Source organism: Thalassophryne amazonica, chromosome 4 (genome assembly GCF_902500255.1).
Source record: "Thalassophryne amazonica chromosome 4, fThaAma1.1, whole genome shotgun sequence".
NCBI lineage: Eukaryota > Metazoa > Chordata > Actinopteri > Batrachoidiformes > Batrachoididae > Thalassophryne > Thalassophryne amazonica.
In genome coordinates this window covers 96,822,453-96,836,247 of record NC_047106.1, presented here as the reverse complement: position 1 = coordinate 96,836,247, position 13,795 = coordinate 96,822,453, and the positions used below count along the sequence as shown (strand labels likewise).

General features: G+C 44.0%; 1 protein-coding gene across 1 annotated transcript in view; it reads left to right on the top strand.

The window, feature by feature from the left end:
• ift80 (intraflagellar transport 80 homolog (Chlamydomonas)) overlaps positions 1-13,795 on the top strand; it is a 353,657-nt gene that overhangs the window by 213,807 nt on the left and 126,055 nt on the right. The window contains exon 9 of the mRNA XM_034168293.1: positions 1,891-2,070. Coding sequence (XP_034024184.1) covers positions 1,891-2,070 — 180 coding nt within the window. The remainder of the gene's footprint in view (positions 1-1,890; positions 2,071-13,795) is intronic.

The following is a 13,795-nucleotide window of genomic DNA, read 5'->3' as shown; positions in this document are numbered from 1 at the left end:
GCTCCCTCCAAAGACTTTCTATTGAGTTCAGGTCTGGAGACTGGCCAGGCCACTCCAGGACCTTGAAATGCTTCTTACGGAGCCCCTCCTTAGTTGCCCTGGCTGTGTGTTTGGGGTCATTGTCATGCTGGAAGACCCAGCCATGGCCCATCTTCAGTGCTCTTACTGAGGGAAGGAGGTTGTTTGCCAAAATCTCACAATACATGATCCCATCCATCCTCTCTTCAATACGGTGCAGTCGTCCTGTCCCCTTTGCAGAAGAGCACCCCCAGAGTATGATGTTTCCACCCCCATGCTTCATGGTTGGGATGGTTTTCTTGGGGTTCTCATCCTCTAAACATGGTAAGTGGAGTTGATTCCAAAAAGCTCTATTCTGGTCTCATCTGACCACATGACCTTCTCCCATACCTCCTCTGAATTATCCAGATGGTCACTGGTGAACTTCAAACGGGCCTGGACATGTGCTGGCTTGAGCAGGGGGACCTTGCTGCCCTGCAGGATTTTAAACCATGACAGCATCATGTGTTACTTAAGTAATCTCTGTGACTGTAGTCCCAGCTCTCTTCAGGTCATTGACCAGGTCCTCCTGTGTAGTTCTGAGCTTTCTCAGAATCATCCTTACCTCACAAAGTGAGATCTTGCATGGAATTCCAGACCGAGGGAGATTGACAGTCATCTTGTGTTTCTTCCACTTTCTAATAAATAATCATAACAGTTGTTGTCTTCTACCAAGCTGCTTGCCTGTTGTCCTGTAGTCCATCCCAGCCTTGTGCAGGTCTACAGTTTTGTCCCTGGTGTCCTTAGACAGCTCTTTGGTCTTGGCTATGGTGGACAGGTTGGAGTGTGATTGATTGAGTGTGTGAACAGGTGTCTTTTATACAGGTAACAAGTTCAAACAGGTGCAGTTAATACAGGTAAAGAGTGCAGAATAAGAGGGCTTCTTAAAGAAAAATTAACAGGTCTGTGTGAGTTAGAATTCTTGCTGGTTGGTAGGGGATCAAATACGTATTTGCAGCAGTAACATACAAATAAATTATTTAAAAAAAATCATACATTGTGATTTACAGATTTTTTTTTTTTTTTTTGGATTATGTCTCTCACAGTGGACATGCACCTAAGATGAAAATTTCAGACCCCGCCATGATTTCTAAGTGGGAGAACTTGCAAAATCGCAGGTTGTTCAAATACTTATTTTCCTCACTGTATATATATAGGAAGACCAAAGGTTGGAGATTCAGTAGAGACAGAGGGATAGTTTGCAGATAAAAGGGCTATTGGTTTGGTAAGAGAAGCAGGCGGCGCTATAAAGCACAATGAAAAGTCAGTTGAGCAGAAAGGTACTTCTGTGATGCATTTACTTTTTTGTTGTTTATTCCCCTCTATTTGCCTGTCTTCCTGTCTGCCTGTCCCTCTTCTTGTCTACCACTTTTAAACCTTTTCTTGTAAAAAAGGGAGAGGTTTGTTAATCATCTTTTGGCTTCAGTTTGGGGGCTCATATATAAACCCTCCCTTTTCCTCCCTCTGCTCCCCACCCTCCCTGCTGTACTGTATGTAATAGATGAGGATAGCAGAGTGTATGTTTACGAGCAGGAGTGCTGGACTTGGCAGGGCCGAGCGCTCCTTTAGTGTCTCACAGTTCATCACAGCTCAATGACTGACTGACTAGGCCCCTGTCTTTCTCGTATAGTTTACATTACGCTCACACACATATGTGCATGCTTTCACTCATACATGACTCCTGAATCTCATCTCTTGTCCTCTCTAAACCTCTCATTATTTCTACTTCTTAATCCTCCTCGCAGGTAATTGTTTAAGATTTCAGATAAATGTTCATAGCCATTACCTCTTATGTGCTCTCACCCATTCTTTCCCCCTCCTTCCTCCCTGCAGTGGTCTTATGCATTGGAGAAGCCCATCACAGGCAGCGTGTTCAGCCTGGCCTGGTCTGCAGACGGCACGCAGCTGGCTGGGGCCTGTGGCAATGGCCATGTCATCTTTGCCCATGTGGTGGAGCAGCACTGGGAGTGGAAGAACTTTAAGATCACCCTCACCAAGCGGAGGACCATGCAGGTACAGAAAGTTACCTATTCTTGTTCATTTTTCTCCTTTTCAACATTTCAGTCTGGCTTTGTTCACATTACAGGCTGAAGGTGCATATGTCCAGTCCGTTTCTCCACATGTGAAACAAATCACATTTTTTTGTTTTTTTTAATGAGTAATGTGAGCAAGCCAGTGGATGTAGCGCTGTTACACATTTCATCTGGCAGTGTGACCTGAGTGAAAAGTCGGGTCAGTCAGTCAGGTTGTTCTTTTCTGGGTGCTGGGTAGGGGGGATTTGTTTTGAATGTGTGACATGTCTCCACAACTACATTTCACTGTTTCCTCATTCTGCACAGAAGTGTGAGCAGTAGCTGCTAGCTGAGCTACACCTAAGGCTTTGCATATATAACTGTCTTACCCTCCTTCTCATAATCAAAATATGAATTTTGCACACTTAAACAAATGTTGATATACTATACAGTATGCTTCCTTGTTTGTGGATCAGTTTTCTTAATTTGGCTCTTGTATTAAGGATGTTTTTTTTTTCATTAGTCAACCTTGCATGCAGATTACAGATTGTTTTTCTTATGGCCCACTACTATGTATGCAGTCTGCATGAGATCATGCTTTTTCGCTGTTTCGCAGTTGTGAATCACGTGCCATCTTGCAGTCCGTGACTCACACAGTTCAGCAGAATTCCGGTTCAGGGCACAATGTAAACAAACCTCATGAAGTATGGACAACAAGACAACATCAGGCAGGGCAGAAGTCCATAACAGGTGCTACACCTCCTCTAGATAATGCTCTCAACTTGGGAGAACTTGTCATCATCATAATGGCCCCTGAACTCGCTGGATCAACGCCATCCACGTCCTCGCTAGCCATTGTTTACATGCACTGTGAGACACCGGAACTCTGCTGGTGCCATGGTGCATTCTGGGAAGCACAGGGGGCCATCAGGGGGATTATGGGAAATGTTAAAGTGCTGAATGTGTTGGGAAGGTGTCGTGACACGGACCCACAACAGGGGGCGCTAAGGAACGGACAATGGATAAGCCAACCAGTAACAATTTAATGTTGTGTAAACACACAACGGAATACAGACAGAGATATGGATTGCCAATGATACACCAGGTGACGTGTGGTCAGGCTCGAAGATAGAAGACCTCTGGCGAGAGAAGAGCTGATTCCCACACAGCTTCCACCACCGGAGCCGCCAAGTCCCGAGTCCCCAGGTGGCCTCTGCCTTCGGCTGTCGACCCTGGTACTGCTGGCAGAGAACAGAGAAAATCCAGGTGAGTGTGAATCCGCACACTCAGTAGTCCACTCACAGTCAATGTTCTCCAAGGAGGGAGCACCTCCACCTCCAATCACACACTCGTGCAGCTCCTGTGTAACCACTTATCTGCTACGGAGCGTGATGCGAAGTCGTCGCGGCCATGCCCTTACTCCAGCTCCGATAAGGACACCACAGGGCAAGCGGCTGCAAGGAAGAGTTACGTTAGCAGAGAAATTTACCACAGAGAAGATTACCTCTTGGGTGCTGATTTCTCGGCGGGGAGGTGGAGTTGTAGTCCGGCTTTTATGGTGATGTGGTGAATGAGTGACAGCTGGTGCAGATGATGAATGACAGCTGTCACTCTCCGTTGCTCCGACGCCCTCTCGTGCTTGAAGCCCGCAATCCAAGCAGGGCGCCATCTGGTGGTGGTGGGCCAGCAGTACCTCCTCTTCTGGCGGCCCACACAACAGAATGTCTGTTTTGGGTGTAAACATATTCTTGTGAATATGAAAACTCACTTTCAATTCATTTCAGTTCAGTTAATTTATATAGTGGCAGTTTACAACATCGTCAACCCAAGGCACTTCAGATGGGTAAGATCTAACCTTACCAACCCCGCTGATCGAGTACATAAGTGACAGTGGTAAAGAAAAGCTCCCTCTGGCAGGTTTTTTTTTTTTTTTAAGAGGAGGAAACCTTAAACAGACCAGACTCCAAGGGGTGGCCCACTGCTTAGACCATTCTAACAGTAACAGAGAGCATGAAACAAAATGCAAATGAACAAAGTGCAGACAAAAAAGTCATCCACATTCAAAACAAAGTCCATAACAGATCTGAATTCTAAAAAGTCCCATTTTTTTAACACTGTTGAATGTTGTATGTTAGTATTATCCTTTTGGCTGGTTGATATGAGATAGTAAGCGGGTGAAACTGCAGCAATTGTCCCCCAGGCAATGCCAAAATCCAGGTCCCAGTTTTGGCAACAGCACTTCAGACAGAGAGAAAGGGAGCAGAATCAGTCAGCTGGAACAAGCAGCATGTAAAACACTACTTCCCAGCAGTAAACCAACAGAGTACCACTGAGGTTACTAATGTGGTTGCCGGCAGCTAGCTCTTTCCTTCATTAACAGACCCAGAATTTAAGTAATGAGGCTGAGACCTGCTCCTTTGTTAAAAACAATATTTAAAGGGAGAGGAAAAATGTTTCAATACTATGCAAGTATAGTAGCCATACAAAATGGAAAACAGATGAGTCTTCAGTCTGGATTTAAACAACTTCAGAGAATCATGCTTTTTTTAATCTCAGTAAGGCTGATTGTTCCACAGAACAGCTGTACAATAAGAGAAAGCTCTGTAGCCTGCTGACTTCTTTTAATTAAAGAAAGGCAAATAAAGCAAAATGTTTAAACTGGGCGGGGGGGGGTCAAGAAGGCCCTGGTTGGTAAGGTGAGGGTTTTTACCATGCTAATGCTCCCCAGAACTATTTTACTGCAAAAAATTCTGAAGGACCTAAATGACATGGTGAGATGGTAAAGAGCTTCACTCATTAATAATGGCGATGTAAACATATTATTTGCTGTTATTGTATATTACATTGATCATTCAATAAATTTTTCGATCTCGAGAATACAGAAGTTTCTGATGTTGATATTCTACTTAGCAATGATATTTTCATGAATACCTTTAATCAATCAATCAATCAATTTTTTTATATAGCGCCAAATCACAACAAACAGTTGCCCCAAGGCGCTTTATATTGTAAGGCAAGGCCATACAATAATTATGTAAAACCCCAACGGTCAAAACGACCCCCTGTGAGCAAGCACTTGGCTACAGTGGGAAGGAAAAACTCCCTTTTAACAGGAAGAAACCTCCAGCAGAACCAGGCTCAGGGAGGGGCAGTCTTCTGCTGGGACTGGTTGGGGCTGAGGGAGAGAACCAGGAAAAAGACATGCTGTGGAGGGGAGCAGAGATCGATCACTAATGATTAAATGCAGAGTGGTGCATACAGAGCAAAAAGAGAAAGAAACAGTGCATCATGGGAACCCCCCAGCAGTCTACGTCTATAGCAGCATAACTAAGGGATGGTTCAGGGTCACCTGATCCAGCCCTAACTATAAGCTTTAGCAAAAAGGAAAGTTTTAAGCCTAATCTTAAAAGTAGAGAGGGTGTCTGTCTCCCTGATCTGAATTGGGAGCTGGTTCCACAGGAGAGGAGCCTGAAAGCTGAAGGCTCTGCCTCCCATTCTACTCTTACAAACCCTAGGAACTACAAGTAAGCCTGCAGTCTGAGAGCAAAGCGCTCTATTGGGGTGATATGGTACTACGAGGTCCCTAAGATAAGATGGGACCTGATTATTCAAAACCTTATAAGTAAGAAGAAGAATTTTAAATTCTATTCTAGAATTAACAGGAAGCCAATGAAGAGAGGCCAATATGGGTGAGATATGCTCTCTCCTTCTAGTCCCCGTCAGTACTCTAGCTGCAGCATTTTGAATTAACTGAAGGCTTTTTAGGGAACTTTTAGGACAACCTGAAAATAATGAATTACAATAGTCCAGCCTAGAGGAAATAAATGCATGAATTAGTTTTTCAGCATCACTCTGAGACAAGACCTTTCTGATTTTAGAGATATTGCGTAAATGCAAAAAAGCAGTCCTACATATTTGTTTAATATGCGCTTTGAATGACATATCCTGATCAAAAATGACTCCAAGATTTCTCACAGTATTACTAGAGGTCAGGGTAATGCCATCCAGAGTAAGGATCTGGTTAGACACCATGTTTCTAAGATTTGTGGGGCCAAGTACAATAACTTCAGTTTTATCTGAGTTTAAAAGCAGGAAATTAGAGGTCATCCATGTCTTTATGTCTGTAAGACAATCCTGCAGTTTAGCTAATTGGTGTGTGTCCTCTGGCTTCATGGATAGATAAAGCTGGGTATCATCTGCGTAACAATGAAAATTTAAGCAATACCGTCTAATAATACTGCCTAAGGGAAGCATGTATAAAGTGAATAAAATTGGTCCTAGCACAGAACCTTGTGGAACTCCATAATTAACTTTAGTCTGTGAAGAAGATTCCCCATTTACATGAACAAATTGTAATCTATTAGACAAATATGATTCAAACCACCGCAGCGCAGTGCCTTTAATACCTATGGCATGCTCTAATCTCTGTAATAAAATTTTATGGTCAACAGTATCAAAAGCAGCACTGAGGTCCAACAGAACAAGCACAGAGACGAGTCCACTGTCCGAGGCCATAAGAAGATCATTTGTAACCTTCACTAATGCTGTTTCTGTACTATGATGAATTCTAAAACCTGACTGAAACTCTTCAAATAGACCATTCCTCTGCAGATGATCAGTTAGCTGTTTTACAACTACCCTTTCAAGAATTTTTGAGAGAAAAGGAAGGTTGGAGATTGGCCTATAATTAGCTAAGATAGCTGGGTCAAGTGATGGCTTTTTAAGTAATGGTTTAATTACTGCCACCTTAAAAGCCTGTGGTACATAGCCAACTAACAAAGATAGATTGATCATATTTAAGATCGAAGCATTAAATAATGGTAGGGCTTCCTTGAGCAGCCTGGTAGGAATGGGGTCTAATAAACATGTTGATGGTTTGGATGAAGTAACTAATGAAAATAACTCAGACAGAACAATCGGAGAGAAAGAGTCTAACCAAATACCGGCATCACTGAAAGCAGCCAAAGATAACGATACGTCTTTGGGATGGTTATGAGTAATTTTTTCTCTAATAGTTAAAATTTTGTTAGCAAAGAAAGTCATGAAGTCATTACTAGTTAAAGTTAATGGAATACTCAGCTCAATAGAGCTCTGACTCTTTGTCAGCCTGGCTACAGTGCTGAAAAGAAACCTGGGGTTGTTCTTATTTTCTTCAATTAGTGATGAGTAGAAAGATGTCCTAGCTTTACGGAGGGCTTTTTTATAGCGCAACAGACTCTTTTTCCAGGCTAAGTGAAGATCTTCTAAATTAGTGAGACGCCATTTCCTCTCCAACTTACGGGTTATCTGCTTTAAGCTGCGAGTTTGTGAGTTATACCACGGAGTCAGGCACTTCTGATTTAAAGCTCTCTTTTTCAGAGGAGCTACAGCATCCAAAGTTGTCTTCAATGAGGATGTAAAACTATTGACGAGATACTCTATCTCCCTTACAGAGTTTAGGTAGCTACTCTGCACTGTGTTGGTATATGGCATTAGAGAACATAAAGAAGGAATCATATCCTTAAACCTAGTTACAGCGCTTTCTGAAAGACTTCTAGTGTAATGAAACTTATTCCCCACTGCTGGGTAGTCCATCAGAGTAAATGTAAATGTTATTAAGAAATGATCAGACAGAAGGGAGTTTTCAGGGAATACTGTTAAGTCTTCTATTTCCATACCATAAGTCAGAACAAGATCTAAGATATGATTAAAGTGGTGGGTGGACTCATTTACTTTTTGAGCAAAGCCAATAGAGTCTAATAATAGATTAAATGCAGTGTTGAGGCTGTCATTCTCAGCATCTGTGTGGATGTTAAAATCGCCCACTATAATTATCTTATCTGAGCTAAGCACTAAGTCAGACAAAAGGTCTGAAAATTCACAGAGAAACTCACAGTAACGACCAGGTGGACGATAGATAATAACAAATAAAACTGGTTTTTGGGACTTCCAATTTGGATGGACAAGACTAAGAGACAAGTTTTCAAATGAATTAAAGCTCTGTCTGGGTTTTTGATTAATTAATAAGCTGGAATGGAAGATTGCTGCTAATCCTCCTCCTCGACCCGTGCTACGAGCATTCTGACAGTTAGTGTGACTCGGGGGTGTTGACTCATTTAAACTAACATATTCATCCTGCTGTAACCAGGTTTCTGTTAGGCAGAATAAATCAATATGTTGATCAATTATTATATCATTTACCAACAGGGACTTAGAAGAGAGAGACCTAATGTTTAATAGACCACATTTAACTGTTTTAGTCTGTGGTGCAGTTGAAGGTGCTATATTATTTTTTCTTTTTGAATTTTTATGCTTAAATAGATTTTTGCTGGTTGTTGGTGGTCTGGGAGCAGGCACCGTCTCTACGGGGATGGGGTAATGAGGGGATGGCAGGGGGAGAGAAGCTGCAGAGAGGTGTGTAAGACTACAACTCTGCTTCCTGGTCCCAACCCTGGATAGTCACGGTTTGGAGGATTTAAGAAAATTGGCCAGATTTCTAGAAATGAGAGCTGCTCCATCCAAAGTGGGATGGATGCTGTCTCTCCTAACAAGACCAGGTTTTCCCCAGAAGCTTTGCCAATTATCTATGAAGCCCACCTCATTTTTTGGACACCACTCAGACAGCCAGCAATTCAAGGAGAACAGGCGGCTAAACATGTCACTCCCGGTCCGATTGGGGAGGGGCCCAGAGAAAACTACAGAGTCCGACATTGTTTTTGCAAAGTTACACACCGATTTAATGTTAATTTTAGTGACCTCCGATTGGCGTAACCGGGTGTCATTACTGCCGACGTGAATTACAATCTTACCAAATTTACGCTTAGCCTTAGCCAGCAGTTTCAAATTTCCTTCAATGTCGCCTGCTCTGGCCTCCGGAAGACAATTGACTATGGTTGCTGGTGTCGCTAACTTCACATTTCTCAAAATAGAGTCGCCAATAACCAGAGTTTGATCCTCGGCAGGTGTGTCGTCGAGTGGGGAAAAACGGTTAGAAATGTGAACGGGTTGGCGGTGTACATGGGGCTTCTGTTTAGAACTACGCTTCCTCCTCACAGTCACCCAGTCAGCCTGCTTGGGATCTGCCAGGGGGGAACTAACGGCGGCTAAGCTACCTTGGTCCGCACCGACTACAGGGGCCTGGCTAGCTGTAGAATTTTCCACGGTGCGGAGCCGAGTCTCCAATTCGCCCAGCCTGGCCTCCAAAGCTACGAATAAGCTACACTTATTACAAGTACCATTACTGCTAAAGGAGGCCGAGGAATAACTAAACATTTCACACCCAGAGCAGAAAAGTGTGGGAGAGACAGGAGAAGCCGCCATGCTAAATCGGCTAAGAGCTAGTAGCTACGCTAACCTAGCGGATTCCTAAAAACATGCAAAGTGAATAATTTAGAGGTGATTCAGCAGAAGGAGTGCTTTAGTTAAGGCACGTAAAGATTACACTGGGAAACAAATCGTAATCTAGATAACTAGATCAATCTAACTGCGCAGATTAAACAGCTAACAGATACAGAAAAACACCGCTGTGCTCCGGAACAGGAAGTGATACAATACCGCAGTGAGAGCCAACCACCTTTAATAAACTCATATGTACGTACCATTAAAGCCTACAATAGTTTATCATTAACAAATCGCATCAGTCTATTTAAAGTACCTTCATCTCACAACCTTCATGCATCCAAGCAATTTTGAACTATAGTGTGTCACATACAATCAGCATGATATATTTACATCAACCAGTGGTGGGCACAGTTAACCAAAAAGTTAGCTTTGATAACAGATAATCAGCTAAATGAAAAGTTATCTTTTATAAAGCTAAACCGATAAGCCACCCAAAAATTTATCGGAAACTACAGCTAACCGATAACCTGTAACTTTCAGTATTGTCTCCAGTACACTTGCAACTACTAAGAAGCTGATTTTGATTTTTAACACCACAATTGCTTCTGTTAGTATCAAAGGTGACCACAAACCCAAACAATGAGTCAGCACTTCTGTCTTTGAGCGTCCTGCCTACTGCTGGAAGTTCCTGTTTACTACATAGCTTCCAGTAGCAAAGCAGTTGAGAGGAACAGCAAAGCTCAACTCTCAACTCAGTAACAGCGTCGCCGTAAGAGTTGAGGTCTTGGAAAATAAAGTGGTGCTAACTTATGGTTTGGTTTATAAATAAAATTAATACCGATAGAATAACTCCATTAATGTCAGTTCTGTCATTTGTTCAAAATTAAAATGTAACACATATCTTTTAATTTTAAATAATGCATTAATTCTGAAGTTTTGTAACAGACACAGATGCCAAAGGGATTATGGGAAAATGAGCCTCCACTAACACTGATTGGTTGACTCATTCATTCTATGTAAAAACCAACACATTAATGTGATGTGTGTGTTGGTATTTAAATGTGCTTTTGTAAAACATGCCATTTTAATTATATGTTAAAAAAAAATGCAATTTGTTAAAGCCATAACTAAGTCAAGTTGTGATTTGATAGCTGTCTGATGTAACTGGGGTCAAAATGCATAGAACACTGCCATCTACTGGTGCTCAGACACTCAGACCCTTACCCATAATCCTTTGCATACAGGTTTTTTTTTTTAGCACCAGAGAGTTCTGTTATGTGCCGACGCGGGTTGAGGAGCGGACCTGCGTCTGACTGAACCCAGCGCTAAATAACCACAAAGCGGTTCCAAAAACAAAACATTTATTTCCCTTTCTGTGCAATAATTGTGTACAACATAATATATGGTTTGTCTGGCGGAGTGAAGGACGGCGCGCTCTCCAGCGCCCAAAAGGATTGAAGCCCGGCGGTTCTGGACTCAAATTCACCGCCAAACACCCCCCAGGTGGACACGACAAACTGACTCTGTGAAGGATAGAAGAGGTGAGGTAAGTAAACAGCTACAACTAATATCCTTCAGAGGCACACACTATCAGCAACACATTCAGGTCTGAATTTAAGCTTTATGTAAATGAGCAGCTTCTCACAGCAAGTGGAGGATCATCATTCCGCACGCCACGGCAGTGAGAAGCGAGCTGCACAGTTCTCATCAATGTTCAAATATACTGTGTAACAAAATACCAAATTACTATTAACACTTATTCAGACAATCAATCACCTCTGATGTGTGCTGACAGCATGTGTCCCTCACCCGTCCTCCTTCACAGGCACGATGTGTCAAACCCAGGCGCGGTCCTCAGCGTATCACAAACGAACGTCACAAGGTCGAGTTCCCGGCAATTCTGCTTGAATCACTCATGGCTTAAATGCAGAACGCCATCTCATTATCTGCTTCAGCTGAAAGTCTTTAAGTCTGCACATGAGCATCATTCACAGGTGCTGCGAGTCATTAGGCCTGCACATGAACATCCTCCACAAGTGCAGCCAATAATGTTGATGAGGGTGAAGGATTCTTCTGCCAGCACCTTCTCCACAGACAAAAACCAGCTTGCATACCACCTGGAGAGCAAAGAAAAGAAAACAACACAAAAACATCCAGCCAAACCCCCCAACACACAACAGTACCCCCCATCAACGGGAAGCCTCCCGGCGACCGAACAGACCAGGCCCGAGAACAGCACCTTCCTCCGGGGTCCATGACAGCAAGCGGACGGCGTAGCGCTCCCAAGGTCCACAGCAGACAGCAGGACAGGTCACCGTGGCTTGAACACAAAACCCACCCAAAACCTCCCCAGGGGACCGTCCCATCCAACCCCGGGAAGAAAAGAAAAACTCCCAAATGCAAAAACCCAACACAGCCCCAACAACACAATACAAACACAAATTCACAAAGAAAAATAACAAACAACCCCCCCCCCCCCCCAGAAGACCTTTACCGCCAGTTCCAGGAGAGACAACCAAAACCGGAATCCTACAGAAGTCCCCAGGTTTACATGGAGGAGCAGCGCCCCCCAGAGGACCGTACCATCAACCCCAGGAGGCCCCTCCCCACAACCCAGGAACCCCAGACCCGACCACACATGGTTAGTCGGCCCCACAATCAATTCCCCCCCAGAGGACCGTCCCATCAACCCTGGAGGTGGAACCTGGAAGGAAGCATAAAAACACAAAAATCCAACCCCCGGCGGACTTCATTAAAACACCCCAGGGGCAAATAAAACAACTGGAAAACCCTGTTACCTCCCCCAGCACCCCGAAAGACCCCAGATCACTCCCAGAGCCAGTCGTTAGCTCCATTTTGGCGAACGGCACAAAATTACTAAGCCGGGGAAGGAAACAGGAAAAACTAACCCGGTCCCAACCCCGAAGGGCAGCAGAAAACCGGAAATACGTCCGGTGCCCCTACCCGACCATACCACCAGCCTATCGGGAGGGGCGGAACTACCGAAATGGCGAACGGAAACAGATCAGCCCACCCCTCCGACTGAGGTATGTTCCCGCTGCACCACACCCCGGTAACACCAATGACGAACGGTCAAAGGCCCACCGAGGCTGGAGTGGAACCGGGCCCTAACCAAACCCAAAAAACGCCCCTGACAACCCCCCCCAGGTGCAGAGGTCTTCTGAGAAACACTCAGCGTGACCAACCTGCACCACCCCACAACCCACAAGACAAACGGTCTTAGGGCAAGTGAGGTTGGGGTTAGGGAAGCAGGGAAATAAAAAACAACAAAAGAAAACAACCCAATCCCAAACAGAAAATACCTAAGTTCAAATGATAAAAACCAACGATTGGCTGAGTCCAGCTGAGCTCCGAACGGCCAGTCGTTCACTCCACCAGAACCGCCTCTAAACACCCAAACAATTTATAACCCCTTACAAAAAAACAAAAACAGCCCACATAACTAATTTTTTTTCTTTTTTTTTTCTTTTTTTTTTCCCCATTATTGTGCCTGTCCAAGAATACCTGGAGATATCCTTGAAGGATCCTAACAATGGAGAGTCAGTACTCCACAACGCAGTGACCCAAGCTAAGGCATCACGTCGGAGCAAATTTGTCACATATGAGACACAGCTACCATCAGAAGAGAAGGAAGCCGAATCTCTGGGTGACGGAGTTATCTGCACCCGTATCGATGGTGCCGCAGCTGGAGCAGCAGGAAGCGGAACGGCTTGCGCTGCAAGCTCCGTAACGCGGGCATCTGTTTGTTTAATTAGGTTTGCGAGATACTGTAATTGCTCCCATATTTTCTCCAAGTATTCTTGAACTCTTTCAGCAAATGGAACTGCTTCTGCCGCTGGGTCCATTTTAGAATGGCCGGGAACTACTGTTATGTGCCGACGCGGGTTGAGGAGCGGACCTGCGTCTGACTGAACCCAGCGCTAAATAACCAGAAAGCGGTTCCAAAAACAAAACATTTATTTCCCTTTCTGAGCAATAATTGTGTACAACATAATATATGGTTTGTCTGGCGGAGTGAAGGACGGCGCGCTCTCCAGCGCCCAAAGGGATCGAAGCCCGGCGCTTCTGGACTCAAATTCACCGCCAAACACCCCCCAGGTGGACACGACAAACTGACTCTGTGAAGGATAGAAGAGGTGAGGTAAGTCAACAGCTACAACTAATATCCTTCAAAGGCACACACTATCAGCAACACATTCAGGTCTGAATTTAAGCTTTATGTAAATGAGCAGCTTCTCACAACAAGTGGAGGATCATCATTCCGCACGCCACGGCAGTGAGAAGCGAGCTGCACAATTCTCATCAATGTTCAAATATACTGCGTAACAAAATACCAAATTACTATTAACACTTATTCAGACAATCAATCACCTCTGATGTGTGCT